General features: G+C 46.7%; 1 protein-coding gene across 1 annotated transcript; it reads left to right on the forward strand.

Moving 5' to 3' along the window:
• Positions 1-11597: 11597 nt before the first annotated feature.
• LOC311216113 (olfactory receptor 14C36-like) lies at positions 11598-12524 on the forward strand (the record flags this gene model as incomplete). The annotated part of the gene is made up of 1 exon (XM_084297659.1): positions 11598-12524. One exon carries the CDS (start codon positions 11598-11600, stop codon positions 12522-12524), a length of 927 nt encoding a protein of 308 aa, XP_084153785.1.
• Between the last annotated feature and the right edge of the window lie 1299 nt (positions 12525-13823).

Below are 13823 nucleotides of genomic sequence, written 5' to 3' on the forward strand. Positions count from 1 at the left end.
GGCCTTCTTTCTGCCTGGGTCGTCCTGGGTCTGGAGGCAGAGGGGATCCCCCAGTCAGCATGCCAAGCAGGTGCCTTCTGTTGGCCTAGCAGGGCCACTGCCAGATGTCAGCCCAAAAGTGCAGATCCCAGGGAGTAGTCAAGGGTGACCTGCCACCTCCAGACACAAGTGACCTCACAGTCCCTTTCTGTGACACGTTCCTGCTGCTGCCCTATCAAGTGCAGAGACAGAAGTGACCTCACAGTCCCTGCCACAGTCACATTCCTCCTGCTGGGGCAGGCGATCCTGAGGCAGAGTTGAGCTCCTCAAAGCACTCCCACCCATCTCCTCCTTGTGGCCCACAAGCTGATCAGGTCCATGGCCCCTCAAATTGATTTGAGGTAAGGGTATTGTATAGGTCTCTTAAGCAGTTTTCTAGTGTTAAATAGACCGTTTTAGTGCTACTATTAAGGGCAGAGATCAGAGTGATTAAGTGAGTAAGAGCTAGGATGAATCAGCTATGGGCTGAGCTTTGTCTTCAAGGGATACGTTGAGGTCACTCATTAGAGTAGTGGATTCCTGTCAGGGTGCTGAGTAGCATTTGGGTTTAGGAAATAAGTTTACAAGTTGAAGCTGGGGAATAGCCTTGTATGACTATTTTAAGTCACGGTTACAGCTGCATCAGCATAACCTGAACCCTCTTACCTCTACAACATCCTCAATTTTGGCTGGCCAAGCCCCTATTCCCTCCTCTCAGTCTCACATTTCTCCTGGGCAGTCTTCTCCTGATTTCCCCATATCAGTTATCTTTTTAGGGGCATGCTTATGATGCCTTTCATGATCTTAGACAGTCATAGCTGTCTAAGATGTCTAACATCTGTCAGTGCTCTGTTGGCTACTCTATTTCTGAGAAAAGTGGCACTTAAGACATGTTGGAAAAGGGTACAAAAGTCCATCAGAACTCCCTGCCCCTGCAGCAGCTTCCCTGGTCTTCAGCAGATGTGGTGGCTGGCACGCATGGGGAGTTGCTGACGTGCATCACAGAGCAGCAAGGAGGACGCCGGAGAGGGCCAGGGCCAGGCAGGTGGCAGAGTCCCATGCAGGGGCTGGCTGGGGGTCCCCTCTACTGCAGCCAGCACATGCAGTGTGGCAGGAGGAGGGCACACAGGGCTTGTGACCACCTTGCTGCAGAAGAGCCCTGATCTGGAGGACAAAGCTCTTCCTGCTTGGAAGGACAAGCATCTCCAGCTTCTCCCCACACCTCGTGTCTTTACCCTCTCCCTGTGCACCACAGGGCAGAGCCAGGCCCTGGGCCCTTCCTGACATCCCTGCATATCCTGGTGATATCAGTTCAGAAGGACATTTGGTTCTCTCCCTGTTAGAATAATAAAACCAAATTTGAAATACGTTGCTATATTTAGTTAGATGGAAGACTAGAAACTTTTTATGTCTGATGCTACATTAGTCACTAACACCTTATCTGTAAGGCCATACAGAATTGTAACCCAGGATGGAGGAGAGGGATAAGATAATCTAGGGCTGTAGTATGTGCCTGTAAAGAATAGGTGAGGAACTTGTGGTATACAAGCAGTGCTATAGGCTGGGAGATGAGTGGTTGGAAAGCTGCCAGGCAGAGAAGGACCTGGGAGTATTGGTTGATAGTCAGCTGAATATGAGCCAGCAGTGTGCTCAGGTGGCCAAGAAGGCCAACGGCATCCTGGCTTGTATAAGAAACAGTGTGGCCAGCAGGGCTAGGGAAGTGATTGTTTCCCTGTTCTCGGCTCTGGTGAGGCCGTACCTCGAGTACTGTGTTCAGTTTTGGGACCATCGCTACAAGAAGGACATGGAGGTGCTTGAGCAAGTCCAGAGAAGGGTGACAAAGCTGGTGAGGGGTCTGGAGAACAAGTCCTACGAGAAATTGCTGAGGGAACTGGGCTTATTCAGCCTGGAGAAGAGGAGGCTCAGGGGTGACCTTATTGCTCTCTACAGGTACCTTAAAGGAGGCTGTAGAGAGGTGGGTGTTGGTCTGTTCTCCCATGTGCCCAGTGACCGGATGAGGGGGAATGGGCTAAAGTTGCACGAGGGGAGGTTTAGGTTGGATATTAGGAAAAACTTCTTTTCTGTGAGGGTTGTTAGGCATTGGAATGGGCTGCCCAGGGAAGTGGTGGAGTCACCATCCCTGGAGGTCATTGCATCATTCTCTTCTCTGTACCTGAGCTTCATAGACTCAGCACCACAATGCACCATGGAACTCATTAAAATACAGAAACTCCTAACATCTCTTCCATAGTATTCTTCAAGCCTTCATGCCTTGTGTAGTTAATTGCAGAGCTTGCATGATGTAGTCAAAGAAGATTTCAAAAAGCAGCTAATAAAAAATATTTTCTACTTTTAAAGGCTGATTTTTGCTGCATTTCAGTTTTGAGCATCGTTCTCCTATTGCTATTCATCCAGGGTGACTTCTTTGGAGACCTCCATCGGGAGGAAAAGCAGAGTGTGCTGGTCTGACACAGCCAGTGCCAGCAGTGGTCTTTGTCCCTGTAACTGCAGCCCAGCCCAGCACATGAAACCCTTTCTAAGACAAGTCTTTTTTTTTTTAGATAAATAAAATAAAATAAAATAAAATAAAATAAAATAAAATAAAATAAAATAAAATAAAATAAAATAAAATAAAGTAAAATAAAGTAAAATAAAAAGGAAATAACCATTAGAACCAGAGAAATTCAGCTTAAATATTAAATTTTATTTTATTTTATTTTATTTATTTATTTATTTATTTTATTACAAAATTCAGCCTTTAAAATGAAGAAAGATTTTTATTAGATGCTCTTGAAATCTTCCCCCTTAACTACAACATGAAAGGTCTCCAGTTAGCTGATCAAGTCTTGAAGACTTGAAGAAAATGGTGGGAGAGACATGGCTCCTTAGGACTTTCTGTGTGTTAATGAGTTGCATGGTGTATTTTGGTGCTGAGTTAATGAAACTTGGTTACTGAGAGGAGAATGATGCAACTGTGCGAAAAAGCAAACTCAAAAGGAAAAGCTGAAGTGACTTGGAGTATTAATGGGCCCCACTGAGGGCTGTTACTAACAAGGCCTCCCCAGGGACGTGTTAGGGCAAATAATTGGAGGCTATGATTAGACAGGCAAAGCACTGTGCTGAGAAAAGTCTTGGTTGGTTTTGGTGAAGCAAAAGGTCCAAAGCCTGACCCCAGCCACTGTGAGGTGAGATCCTGCACCCCCCTGTCTGGCTCAGGACTTTTCTTGGGGGTCTGAGGGATGTGGTGGGCAGTGTGATGCCACGAGAGGAAAACTGGTATGACACCACCCTGCCTCTGCACAGGGTTGCAAGGAAGCAAAGAGGCTGCACTGCAATGACTATATCTCGTTTTCTCAAAAGCTCTAGGCAAAGCGTCAGGACTGTTGGGGCCTTCCCTTTTTACCAGCAACCTCTGTCTTTTCCTCTGCACGCTTTCCTATGCTGTCCCACACTTTCCCCTATTTTCTTAAAGTCTGCAGACACCCATCTCTGTTCACCACCCTGCTCTCATCCCAGAATTTCCATCACTTTACCAATGTCTCATGAACCCTCGAAAGATGTTCCTTGAAAAACAAAGCTAGGGTCTGATTATAGATACTCACCAGCATCTTCCAAGCCATGGGCCTGCTACTGGCTTTGCAGCTTCTTGTGGAGACACAGCCAAGCCTTGTGCCTGCTGCTGCCCACTCATGGACTCAAGCAGAAGGGACAGGACAACCCATCCTGGGGCCTTCTTTCTGCCTGGGTCGTCCTGGGTCTGGAGGCAGAGGGGATCCCCCAGTCAGCATGCCAAGCAGGTGCCTTCTGTTGGCCTAGCAGGGCCACAGCCAGATGTCAGCCTAAAAGTGCAGATCCCAGGGAGAAGTCAAGGGTGACCTGCCACCTCCAGACACAAGTGACCTCACAGTCCCTTTCCGTGACACATTCCTGCTGCTGCCCTATCAAGGGCAGAGACAGAAGTGACCTCACAGTCACTGCCACAGTCACATTCCTCCTGCTGGGCCATGAGATCCCGAGACAGAGCTGAGCTCACTCTCGTCTCCTCGGTACCTCTTTTTCACTTTCTGGGTTAGAGATTAATCAAAGTTTTAGTGGGAGTGTTTGGTGTTCTGCTTGTGGTGACAGTTCTGTGGTTAAGGTACGGACAAGCTCTGTGGTTTAGGGATGTTTTAGGTCTGCCAAGAAGTCTAGGGTTAAATAGAGCATTTTAATGTTAGTGTTGACAGAAGGGATTAGGGTAATCAAGAGAGAAAACTGCTTCATTTCAGAGTATTGTATTAGTATTTAGGTTGGGGAATAAAATTACTGTTTCAAGTAAGTTAAGGGCCATATGTGACTGTTTTAAGTCAGTCTTACTGCACTACTGGCATTGCATGAATGCTCTTACCTCTATGAAATCATTAATTTCTGCTGGCCATGCTCCTCTTACCACCCCATAATCTCACTGCTGCTCCTGACATCCCCATATCTTACTGGGATCAGCTTTCTGATGACATTTAACATCTCAGTGTATCTGTCTCACCTCTGTTGGCTCCTCCATTCCTGAGAAGGAAGTAGCATTGTAGTCAGGAGGGAAAAGGACACAAAGATCTTTAGGAACATCCTGCACAATGTGCCCATCAGCTCTGCACCTCCACAAAATCATGCTTCCTATGTACAAGTTTTGTTTCCCAAGTGGCTTCTGTGGATCCCAGTCTACTTTTTCCAGGTCCTCTCGCATGTTTCAGTTTCAGATGTGGAGGGATGGGATAAAGAAAACCAAGGCATGGATGGAACTGAGATTAGCAGGGGATGAAAAGAATAACAGGAAGAGATTCTGTAGGTACCTTGCTCAGAAAAGGAAGGCCAAGGACATTGAACCCCCTGTGATGAATGAGAAGAGTGAATTGGTAATGACAGGCATGGAAAAGGCTGAGGGACTCAACAACTTCTTTTCTTCAGTCTTCCCTGCCAGTCAGGCTTCCCAAGTCTTTTGTTTCCCTGAACCCATAGTTGGTGGCTGGGGACGCAAATTCCCACCTGTTGTAAGTGAAGAGAAGGTTTGAGGCCACCTGAAGAAGCTCAAGAAGTACAAGTCTATGGGGCTTGATGACTTGCATTCCAGGGTGTGGAATGCTGTGGCTGAGGCTGTGGATGTTCCATCCTTGGGGGTGTTCAAGGCCACGTTAGATGAGGCCCTGAGCAACCTGATCTAGGGGGTGGTGTCCCTGCCTATGGGGGGTTGGAACTAGATGATCGTCGAGGTGCTTTCCAACTCAACCGTTGTATGATTCTCCGATTCTGTGCTTCAGAGGCTAAGTAATAATAACAGTAATAATATTAATCATCATCATCATCATCATCATCATCATCATCACAACAACAGTAGCATGGTATTGGGCTTCAGAATACTCAGTGATCCTTTGTGATATGGTTTAGTGGAGGACTTGTTAGTGGTAGGTGAGAGGTTGGACTAGGTGATCTTGGAGGTCTCTTCCAGCCTAGATGATTCTGGGATTCTGTGATCCAGTTCATCCATGAGACAAAATCCTGCCAGCAGCACGAAGGACACTGAAATGTGGCCTCACGTGAAGGAGACTCCAGATCGCTGGTATAGAAACAGCATTTTTGTGCCATGACCAACATGGTAAATGCTGCAGGAAAAGGCCTACGTCTGAAGTAAAAGGCCTAGGCCAGCAGCAGTGTGGCACAGGCTTGAGATTTGTGTGTTTGTGAAACTTATGGAACCACAGGATCTTTAAGGTCCCTTCCAACATGAGCAGTTCTATGATTCTGTGCTTAGCAGCCCTGTACAGCCCCTGTAGGGCCCAGCCTCAGTTCATGACCCCAAGCTCGTGCTTCAAAACTGCTCCCTCACGTCACTTGTCCCATCTGAGTTCCTCAGCTACCCCAGGGCATCCTGGAGTCAGTGGCCACCTCTGAATAGAGAATGGAAACCAGCCATAAAAGTAGATCTAGGAAAAAAATTGAAACCTGTGCATAAAAGGACTCTAAGTAACGAGGGTCAGGCATTTGTTCTTCTTCTTCACTAAAACTAACCAAGACATTTCTCAGTACATTGTTTTGCCTGTCTGTAACCATGACCTCCAATTATCTGCCCTAACAGGGCCCTGGGGAGGCTTTGTTAGTAACAGCCCTCAGTGGGGCCCATTAATACTCCAAGTCACTTCAACTTTTCCTCCTGACTTCACTTTCTCTAGCACTTGCATTATTCTCCTCTCAGGACCTGAACTTCACAGACTGAGCACCAAAATACACCATGGTACTCATTAAAATGCAGAAACTCCTGACATCTCTTGCATAGGTTTCTTCATGACTTCAAGACTTATACACCTAATAGCAGAGCTTGCATGAAGTAGTTAAGGAAGAAGATTTCAAAAAAACAGCTAATACAAATCTTTTTTTGTTTTAAAGGCTGAATTATTCTGCATTTCAGTTTTGAGTATCATTCTCCTATTGCTATTGATCCAGAGGTACTTCTTTGGAGACCTTCATTGGGAAGAAAAACAGAGTCTGGAGGTCTGACACCTCCACTGTCAGCAGTGGTCTTTGTCCCTGTAACTGTAGCACAGTTCAGCACATGAAAACCTTTCTAAGATAATCAGGGAAAAAAATAATTAAAATAAAATAAAATAAAATAAAATAAAATAAAATAAAATAAAATAATAAAATAAAATAAAATAAAATAAAATAAAATAAAATAAAATAAAATAAAATAAAATAAAATAAAATAAAATAAAATAAAATTGAAATGACTGTTGGATCCTGAGAAATTCTAAATGAATCTTAGTATACAACTGGACATCCAGGGTGTCTCTTTGGTCTTTTGTGGAAAACTCAGGGTGAAAAGTGAAAAGAAAAATAATCTTCCTGTGTCTGTAGCTGTACCCATGAGCTTGGCATCTTTGGGGAAATTGTCCCTTTCCAGCCACACAAACCTAAACTGAGTAATGTGAAAAGACCTGCCCAGTCAATAGAGTAGGGCAAAGTCCTACTTCCTGTGCTGTAGATACAGAAGGCAAAAAGAATTGCACTGTGCCTTACACTACTCTGGGACGTGTCTCCCAGGTCAGGCAACTTTACCTTAGTGCTGACAAGTCCATCACTAAACCACGCTCCCAAGCTCTGCATCTACACCTTGGCTCTCCAGTCAATGACCCAGCTCATGGATGGCAATCAGGGAGTCTCGGTTAGTGCAACGCTGCCTCAGGTGCGCCACCGTGGTAGCCATTGGCACCTGCTGTTCTTCAAACCTCAGCAAACCCCCAACAGAAGGGTTCTGTGGGAGGCCAAGCAAGGTAGACAACTGTTTCATGTCCTTTGTCTCCAAGGCAGCTCTGCCAAAGCCCCACCGGTGGTGCCCTCTTGGAACTCTGAATTCCCTCTCCTGAAGCAGTCTATGCCGAGGATGCACATAGCCTCTGGGCCAGTCCCAATGGGGTGCTTTTGCCATTCCTTCCCAGTTAGACTCACTTCAGCCTCCAGTACAGTTAACTGTTGGGATCCCCCTGTCACTCCAGAAATACAGGTGGGTTCTACCTCTTTCTAGCTTGATGGCATTAGGGTACACTGTGCACTGGTGTCTAGTAGAGCCTGATACATTTTGTGGGTCTGTTGTGCCTGGCCATAATAATAATTATATCTGTGTTTATACTAATACTAATACTAATACTAATACTAATACTAATACTAATAAAAATATATAATAATAACAATTTATTGCTATTGTTGTTTTTATTATTATTTTCTTTGTGTCCTATTACTCTGCTTTTATATCAACTCATAAACTTTTACTTTTTTTTTCTCCTTCTTCTCTCCTGCAGCCCATTGGATGAATATCTGTACAGTTCTGAGCTGCCTGCTGGGTCAAACCACAGCAAGGCTTTTTGGTGCCTAGCATGAAGCACAAAGGTTGAGATGACAGAGCTGACCACAGCGTTTTAAAAGTAAATTGTGATAAGCATTAGATCAGTTTAACAGTTGCTGATCACAGTATTGATATTTTTGATCTGGGGTCTGTGGTGCTTGTTTTCAGAATTGTGTTGTACAGCACATTACTAATTGCCATCCATGGTGTGCTCTTTATCAGTTCTGGGGGCTGGTTTAAGGTTACTGTTTTGCTGTATTGGATAACTCTGACTTATGACAGGATAAAATAATTGCTGCCTCCATACCTCAGGAACCATCTCTTCATCTCTTAGAAATTATTTAGAATTACACTCTTTTAAACTCTTTGCCTTTTCTCCTTGGGGAGTAAACCTATGCAGGGTGGGTGGAACTGGGATGGACAGTGGGGGATGCTTTTCACCACTTCTTCCCTCTCCCTTTCTCCTGCACATCCCCCTTCTCCTCCATGACAGGCATATAGCCTGTCCAAAGCCACTCCAAACCCTGCAACAGGCCCTGCAGGCACTCCAGCTCCTGAGGTGGGCCCAAAGTTAAATTGACACTCGTGACAGGCCCTATAGCTACTCCCAAACCTATGATAGGCACTGCAGCCACTCCAACTCATCCAAAAGGCCCTGCAGCCAGAACAACTCCAGCGATGGGCCCTGCAGCCACTCCAGCACCTGCAATGGGCCCCATGGCTGGGCCAGAGAACCAGCCTGTGCCAGTATCGGTTGCCTCTTTATGCAAGAGAAAATGGGTGTAAAAGTCAGTTTTTCTTTAGAAAGGAAAGAAACCCAGGCACCCAGACAAGAAAGGTGGAGGAAGTAGAAGAGGCATGTTTCTCCTAAGTTGGTCCATCATGGAAGCAGGATGACCAAGAGGAAGCAGGATGACCAAGAAGAAGAGGTCATATAAGCATCAGAAACCATGTGATCCCTACCGCAGTGTAAGCTACGAGACATGGGAAAATATTTTAGCCATCATCTCGGTGAGCACATTGTCAGCTGGCTGCTCCAGTGCTGAGAGAAGGGGGCTAACAGTCTGGATTTAGAGGGCAGGGAAGCCAAGCAGCTGGGATCCTCCTGTAGGTGAGGGGTGATTGAGAAAGCCAGTGGAAAAGGGCACAAGGAACTTAATCCTCTCAGGCCTGAAAGAAAGGTATCCCTTGAAGGAAGATCTTCTATGTCAACCAGGCAAGTGGACCACCATGCAGAGGGGTATCCTGTACCTAAGGGAATTACCCATGCTGAAGGCGATTTGTAGAAACCTAGAAACTAACAGCTGTCCAAAGATCCAGATAAAGTCAACTGCACATGACCCATGTGACAGAAGTTTGTACAGAGCACACCATAATCATATGCCAATTCGTTGGCAGTAATGACCAGGAAAGTCCAAGAGGAACACATGGTGGATGAATCGGCTAGCCAGCTATGGCATTACAAAGAAAGTCTCTCTTCTTCCCTACGAACCTGTGTCTCGTCAATGGAGAAACTGTCTGAGTAGGTCCAAGAACTACAAGAGAATACATCTTCCTCCCTACCTGTACGAACCAATACCTCAGCTCTCAGGTGTAAGTGTCCCTCTACTCAAGAAAGGTGATATAGTGGGTACATACCACGTGCAGCTCTGTGGTTTTAACTGTATGATCACGGAGAAGCCATGAGTAAATGGGATGGAAAATCTACCTCCATCCTAGAGGCATGGATACATGAAGCACAAGGAAAAGCATTCACAAAAAGTGGTTTGTCTGAGAAAATTGCTGCTCCTGTTTCTAGTGGCCAGTCCTCCAAACAGAGTAATGAATACTATGAGCGGGACTAGAGGGGTTCTACCTCCGTCTGGGGGGAGGAAGGAGGCAACTGAGTGTATTGGACTTTGAGGATTACTCGCTTGGCACATCAGACCCACAGCAGGTGTTAGGTTTTAAAGGACACCAATGCACAGTGTAGTGTAATGCCATCAAGCTAAAAGGGCCAGAACCCAATTGTATTTCTGGAATGATGGGAGAATCCCAGTAGGTAACTGTATTGGAGGCTGATGTGAGTCTAATGGGAAAGAGTGGCAAAAGCAACCCCTTGAGACTGGCCCAGAAGCTCTGTGAACCCTTAGTATAGACTCCTTCAGGAAAGGGTACTTCAAAGATCCAAAGGCTTACCTTTAAACAGATGTCTACCTTGCCCACTCTCTCACAGGACCCTTCTGCTCTGGAGGTGCTGATGGCCAATGAAGAGCAGGTGCCAATCGCTACCACAACAGTGCACCTGAGGCAGTATTGCACTGACAGAGACTCCCTGATTCCCCTGCATGACCTGGTTCATTGACTGGAGAGCCAAGGAGTGATCAGCAAGGCTCTCTCACCCTTTAATAGTCCCGTATGGACAGTGCAAAATTCTAATGGGGAGTGGAAGATAATGGTGGACATCTGTGGACTGAATGAAGTCCCACCACCTCTGATTTTGACATAAAAAAAAGTAAGGTCAAAGGACCTACACAGGAGATCCTGAGGCAGGCTGGCCAGGTTCAGGGGGACCCCTGCCTGGGGACGGGCTGTGTATTGTTCAGTGTGTGGTGAGCAACTTCACTGTGCATCGCTTGATTTATTAAACTACATTATCACCATCATCATCATCAGCAGCAGCAACATCTCTTCCTTTCCTTTTGCAATCAAACCGTCCTTATCTCAACATATTAGCATTTCAGGGGTGAGGATGAGCTACGTGGTGCTGAGCTGTATGCCAGGATAAAGCACAACATGCTTGACAACCACAATCCAAAGCACAAATCACACTTTAAAAAATTAGTCTCTGGCATCTACAGAGAGAAGAGGTCAGTGATGACTTCAGTCTCCTTCAATCAGCACACCCCAGCAGAGACCCTGCTGCCTTGGGGAGCTGTCAGCCCTGAGGCCTTGGGGACACCTCGAGGGAGCCCAAGGGCACAGAGCAAGCGATGCCATGGTCGGGTGCTGTGCTGCTGAGCTGGGCCGGGCTCTTGGGCCCAAGCAGAGCTCCTGGCAAGAGGACAGTGCTGCAGAGAGAGAGCTGTGCCCAGGAGCAGCTCCTCTGCACAGCGCAGCAGGGCTGGGGGCTCTGACCGCAGCTGGCACACAGAGAGGAGAGAAGGAGAGAGGGCTTGGAGGCACTGAGGAGCGCAACAACAGAGGGCAGCGTGTGGCAGGACACATCTGCAGGCTCTTGACACCGTGAGGCTCTGGCAGCAGGGCCATGCAGGTGGGGTTGCCAGAGGGGTCTCCTACAGCTGGCACATCCAATGGCTGACAGCACCTGTCGGGATGGGTCTCTCTGTTTCTCCAGAAAGGAGTGGAAGATGCTTTAGAGAATGGCATTTATAAGGGGTCAGTTTCAGAAGAAGATTGAGGCTTTGTTTATCTGAAGGAGAAGGCTTTTTTTTTTTTTTTTTTTGGTTCAGTGCTTTCCTATTCCTGCACTGCAGAGGAGGCAAGTTTGAGGGTACTTTGTTTTCAGGATTGTACAGGAGACTGAGAATCCCAGAGTATTGCACAGAGAGATCAGAATGGAAACAATGAGATTCTGACAGGTTCTCCTGTAAAGAGAGAAGATCACCTGGGGGGTGTGCTAAGATAGGGAATACGTTTTCTTCATTTAAGTCTGTTCTAACTTTGATCTGCATTCTCATCTTCAACAGGCATCTGTGCTTAATGTCAGCAAATGCCCAACAGCAGCTCAGTCAGTGAGTTCCTGCTGCTGGCATTTGCAGACACGCACAAGCTGCAGCTCCTGCACTTCGCGCTCTTCCTGGGCATCTACCTGGCTGCCCTCCTGGGCAACGGCCTCATCCTCAGCGCCGTAGCCTGCCACCACCGCCTCCACACCCCCATGTACTTCTTCCTGCTCAACCTCGCCCTCCTCGATGTGGGCTGCATCTCCACCACTCTGCCCAAAGCCATGGCCAATTCTCTCTGGGATACCAGGGTCATCTCCTATCAAGGCTGTGCTGCTCAGGTCTTCTTTTTTGTCTTCTTGATTGTAGCAGAGTATTCCCTTCTCACTGTCATGGCCTACAACCGCTACGTTGCCATCTGCAAGCCCCTGCACTACGGGAGCCTCGTGGGCAGCAGAGCTTGTGCCCAGATGGCAGCAGCTGCCTGGGGCAGTGGCTTTCTCAATGCTGTCCTGCACACGGCCAACACATTTTCCCTGCCCCTCTGCTATGGCAATGTTGTGGACCAGTTCTTCTGTGAAATCCCCCACATCCTCAAGCTCTCTTGCTCAAATACCTACCTCAGGGAAGTTAGAGCACTTGTTTTTAGTGTTTTTTTGGCCTTTGGTTGTTTTATTTTCATTTTGGTGTCCTATGTGCAGATCTTCAGGGCAGTGCTGAGCATTCCCTCTGAGCAGGGCAAGCACAAAGCCTTTTCCACGTGCCTCCCTCACCTGGCCGTGGTCTCTCTGTTCATCAGTACTGCCATATTTGCCTACCTGAAGCCTCCCTCCATTTCCTCTCCATCCCTGGACCTAGTGGTGGCATTTCTGTACTCAATGGTGCCTCCAGTAGTGAACCCCCTCATCTACAGCATGAGGAATCAGGAGCTCAAGAATGCAGTGAGGAAATTGTTTCCATACTTGCTTCTTTAGCATCTGTGATGTATTCAGAGAATGTATTCTTAATAATATGCAAATATTTTGATTCATACTATATCGTATCATTTTTATCATTATTAGTGTTATCATAACATTTTCATTAATAATAATCCTAACAGAAATAAAAGGGTATTCGGGAAAATGACACAACATTTTAAAAATTATTTTTCTCTGTTAATATTTTATTTTATTTTTTTATTTATTTATTTTTTTTTGTAGTGTAGTTCTCAGCATTCTGAATGTTACATTTTGTCTTAGTTTTTACCATATCATTTAATATACACAGAGATCATGTTTCCTTTGTTGTTAAAGACAATAAAGATACCAGTGGAAATTCATTAGTCTCAGTATCCTTCTCTTTCCATCTCCTCTGGAGCTGGGGGAGCATCCTCAGCATCCTGAAGGGGCTCAGGGCCAAGTGCCCAGCTGCCACGCATAGGAACAGTGTACTTGGATTAGACCTTGTGGATCTAGGTGACAGTCCTGTCGTCTCTATAGCAGGGCCAGCACAAAGCCTTTTCCACGTGCCTCCCTCACCTGGCCATGGTGTCCGTCTTCCTCAGGCCTGTCATGGTTGCCTGCCTGAAGCCCCCCCCCCATCTCCTCCCCATCCCTGTACCTGGTGGTGGCAGTTCTGTACTCAGTGGTGTCTGTAGTGTAGCACGTCCTCATCTGTAGCATGAGGAGCCAGGAGCTCAAGCATGCCTTGTGGAAATAGATGGCTAGATGCGTCTTGGATGCAAATTTCTGATCTGCTTCTGCACATGACTTGTAAAGTCAATAATTATATGAATAGCCAATATACCTGTGGCGTTTTGTTTTGTTTTGTTTTTCGTGGTTGTGTTTCTGTATATTCTTATTACATCAATTCAGCTAATAACACCCATTAAAATGATATGAATGTACCTGTTGAATATAGTTTATAGACTCTGTGCATGTGAAACCATGATCTCTATGAATTTAAACTTCAGGAACTTAAAGTTCAATAGGCTTTTTTGTCTGACATCCTTCCTCTGAGACCTGTTCTGGCTCTGCAGGGGCAGTGCCCATGTGCAGGGGTGCAGAGGAAAAGAGTCCCATCCCAGCAGCACGGCCAGGGAGCACCAGCACTTGGGGCATGCAGAGCTGCTCTCTTGCCACTGCCGCCCTGTCCTGCTGAGCCCTGATGGTGGGGTCAGGCCCGGCTGCTCCTGGAGCTTGGTGCCAGTGCTGCTGTGGGGCTGTGCTGGGACTGCAGGCAGGGACAGGCAGTGGGCACGGCACTGGCACAGCTGGCCTCCACTGCAGCACTTC

This window comes from Netta rufina, assembly GCF_964035555.1.
Source record: "Netta rufina genome assembly, chromosome: 18".
NCBI lineage: Eukaryota > Metazoa > Chordata > Aves > Anseriformes > Anatidae > Netta > Netta rufina.